The sequence below is a fragment of the Nelumbo lutea genome, chromosome 1 (genome assembly GCF_056320005.1).
Source record: "Nelumbo lutea isolate HS-2025 chromosome 1, American lotus-T2T, whole genome shotgun sequence".
NCBI lineage: Eukaryota > Viridiplantae > Streptophyta > Magnoliopsida > Proteales > Nelumbonaceae > Nelumbo > Nelumbo lutea.
In genome coordinates this window covers 27,048,068-27,051,256 of record NC_142684.1, presented here as the reverse complement: position 1 = coordinate 27,051,256, position 3,189 = coordinate 27,048,068, and the positions used below count along the sequence as shown (strand labels likewise).

The 3,189-nt window shown below is 40.8% G+C and overlaps 1 protein-coding gene across 1 annotated transcript; it reads right to left on the bottom strand.

The window, feature by feature from the left end:
* Nucleotides 1–1,283: 1,283 nt before the first annotated feature.
* Nucleotides 1,284–2,592, bottom strand: LOC148874056 (Integrase-type DNA-binding superfamily protein). The gene has a single exon (XM_088943176.1). It carries the CDS (start codon nt 2,293–2,295, stop codon nt 1,633–1,635), a length of 663 nt encoding a protein of 220 aa, XP_088799302.1. The 5' UTR covers nt 2,296–2,592; the 3' UTR covers nt 1,284–1,632.
* Between the last annotated feature and the right edge of the window lie 597 nt (nt 2,593–3,189).

Here is a 3,189-nt window from a genome sequence, read left to right as displayed (position 1 = left end):
AGGTACAAAGTTTGGACTGCTCATGTGCCCAGTGAGAGAATTGATTAGACTATTCATCAATCACCATAATCACATGCAATTGTTTAGTTATTTTTTTAATATGGTGAACAAATCAGAACTAGAAGAATCATTTTTCCATAGAAAAAGAATACCAAAACTAATGATCTCAACCACAGCGTTAAGCAGTTCTTAAGTTTGATAATTTTGTTTCAGGTCAGATCAATCAATCTAAGAGATGTTACTGTCACTCTATCCATGGAATAATCGAAACGATCTATTCAACACAGAGGTGGGCATGTGTACCATCTACCATACTGTCACTCTATCCATTATCCAGTGGTATATATGCTCCTAGTATGCTTAGACTTATATGGCCTGAGACAATCAGCCCATCGTTGTTCCATCTGGTGAGACTGATGTGGGTATGGAGATTTGATATTTTGGGCCCCAAGCTCCTGACCCGCACTTCAATTATGTCGAAGTATGTAACAAGATGGCCATATTGGACAACACCTTAACAGGTGGACCAAATACAGAGTATGCAAAAGACAAACTGCACTGGACCCTACGAACACATGCAGTGCACAAGCAGTAAAAAATGTACACCACTACCTTTCTTCTGTTTCATCTGTTCTTCACTTCCTTGGTCAAATACTGGTCAATTGGGTCATCCTTCACTCAAAGAATCTCCTGAACAGGAGGTGGTGGATGAATGAATGTCTCTCTGTAAGCTTGTGAATCAAAAGTTCTGGGCTGGTCAAACCTTTAATTTTTGGGCCAATCTTCATCTACAAGAATGGAGCTTTGTGATTAGTCTGTTCTTTGTAGCTCTGAGTATTCTATAAACAGATGGGCATGTATAGGATAACTGAAGTTTTAGTATAGAATTCCCAAATGGAAGGCTTTTTGGCCTTGAAATCCAGCGTTAAGGATACCCAACTTTGGTCATCCAACCTATGGAATTGTATATCGGACAAAGTGGTATTAGATTTGATGGTTGCAACCATCTAATCATCCTAGGCTTTCAACCAAGGAGATATCCTAGAGAGAGTGCAGGGACCATCTTATGATAGATCCAAGGCCTAGAATGGTAGCTTCTTGCTTGAGCCATCAAATTTAGAAATGTTCTTCTGGTCCATGCCATCACTAATGCTTGCAACCATTAGTGAGATGAAGCTTAAAATTCACATGGAATCTGACAGTTTTCTTTTTCTCTTTGGTGGTGGTGGCTGACTGGCTGATGGGGAGGGGGTATCTGACAGAGTTGAATTGACAAAAAGACAAGACAACAAGAATATTGACGTTTATATGGTGATTGAGATGAAATTTTCTTCCTCTCCTTATTGCAGTACATGAAATTACATGAATAAATCTTACTCACTACAAGAACTTCTAATGGGTTTATATATGTATATATAAATAAATCAATCTATAGGAATTCACAAAAGAGACCAAAAAATGTCCTTAGTGTGAAGCCTTCTCCTAGATGACACACACTAAAGAAGAACTACTAGACAGCAGATGGATGTGGTCATTTGTCAGTAATGTATCAAAACTAAAAACTAAGAACCAGGAAGAAGATTGGTAGAAATAATGATCAAGAACTGGGGTTATCGATTTGGATATTGTTGATCAGCAGAAGCTCCAAAGACGAATATCACCTTCTTCATAAAACTCTTCCAATGCCAGAGTAGTAAAAGAGGTGGCAGCATTAAGCATTTGGCTGGAGTACTTGGGTGACTGCAGGTCATAGAATTCCATCCATGGATCAATCACACGTATTGGTTCTTCGGCTTCATATGTACTGTCGTTTGCCCAACCTGGTAAAAGAGGGCAGTAGTCATCATCGTTGTGATCAGAAGATGAAGAGGAAGGCGACGGCAACGGCGAGGACAACGCCGATGAGGAGCGAGGCGGAGGTGGAGAAGGAGATGGGGTGGTGGGAGTGGAGGTAGTATCAGAAGTATTATTGGCAGCTGCAGCTGCAACTCTTTGGATGGATTTGGGGGACATAATTGTATCAGGGATATAAGCCGATGAAGCTGTTGGGAAGTTGAGATTGGCCGAAGAGCCCTTCAGGCATAAGAGTGCAGCATCGTAGGCTCTTGCAGCTGCCTCTGGTGTAGAATAAGAGCCTAACCATATTCTTATCTTCTGATTGGGTGCTCTTATTTCAGATACCCATGACCCCCAGCTCCTCATCCTTACACCTTTGTACTTCTTCTTCCTACTTGATGATGATTGCACTGGTTTGGATGGCTCTGCACATTGGATCTTCTCCCCAGTTTTCACCATTGAAATAGTGCTTGGTGGTCGCAGTGGATGGCTTGCTGGATTGAAGAATAGACACTGAAGATGGTTGTTGGTGCTGTTGATTTCTTGATTGGCCCTTTTATCTCCCTTTCTTCTGGCTTTTCTGTGTTTTTCTTCTGCTTCAAATGTGATTGGAGGTGAATATGAAGGACTGAGAGCTTCGGATGGTCATTTATAGCAGAGGGAGTCTTAGCATAGCATCTGACCTCCATTGGCCCACACTGATGTTTTTTCACACAAAAATGAAATGGGTGACGGATATTTTGGACTCTACATAACAATAGCATGTCCTTCACTCTGAGCAAAATTATTAATATCTCCCTCTGTCCACTCTAAAAAGCTATCTTACTCATCTAATATAATTAAACGGTTCCTAATCCCTTTGAACCTAACCATCTGATCAGAACCCTTCTATTGGGTGGTCAACATAAAATGAATCTTGTGGCCTAATATCATTTGATTTGCTGACTGATCTAGAGCTTGAGTACCACTAATAACTTCCAAGGCAAGGCAATCAGGTTGGCAGTCTGGAATTATGGATTCCATGTGCACCATTAGAAAATATCAATAAACAAAGCTATTATTCTTCTAGAGCCTCTGTAACTTCATTACAAGTCACAAAATGTCAAGGGCAGTTGGGTCAATACCCATCTACCATGGGTTTTATTTAAATCGAAATTTTCATCTACAAAGATGTATTTTAAAAGCTGGAGAAGGGGTGAGACTTGGGAGAGAAATTAAAACATAGGATTCTCTGACGCAGCTTCGAGGATTTTGCAGTTTAGAGGGAGAGGGGTCAGATAGATGCTGAATGAACATATTGGGATACACTGAGTTGCACACCCACAATGCCCTTAGCTGTTGCACCACTGTCTC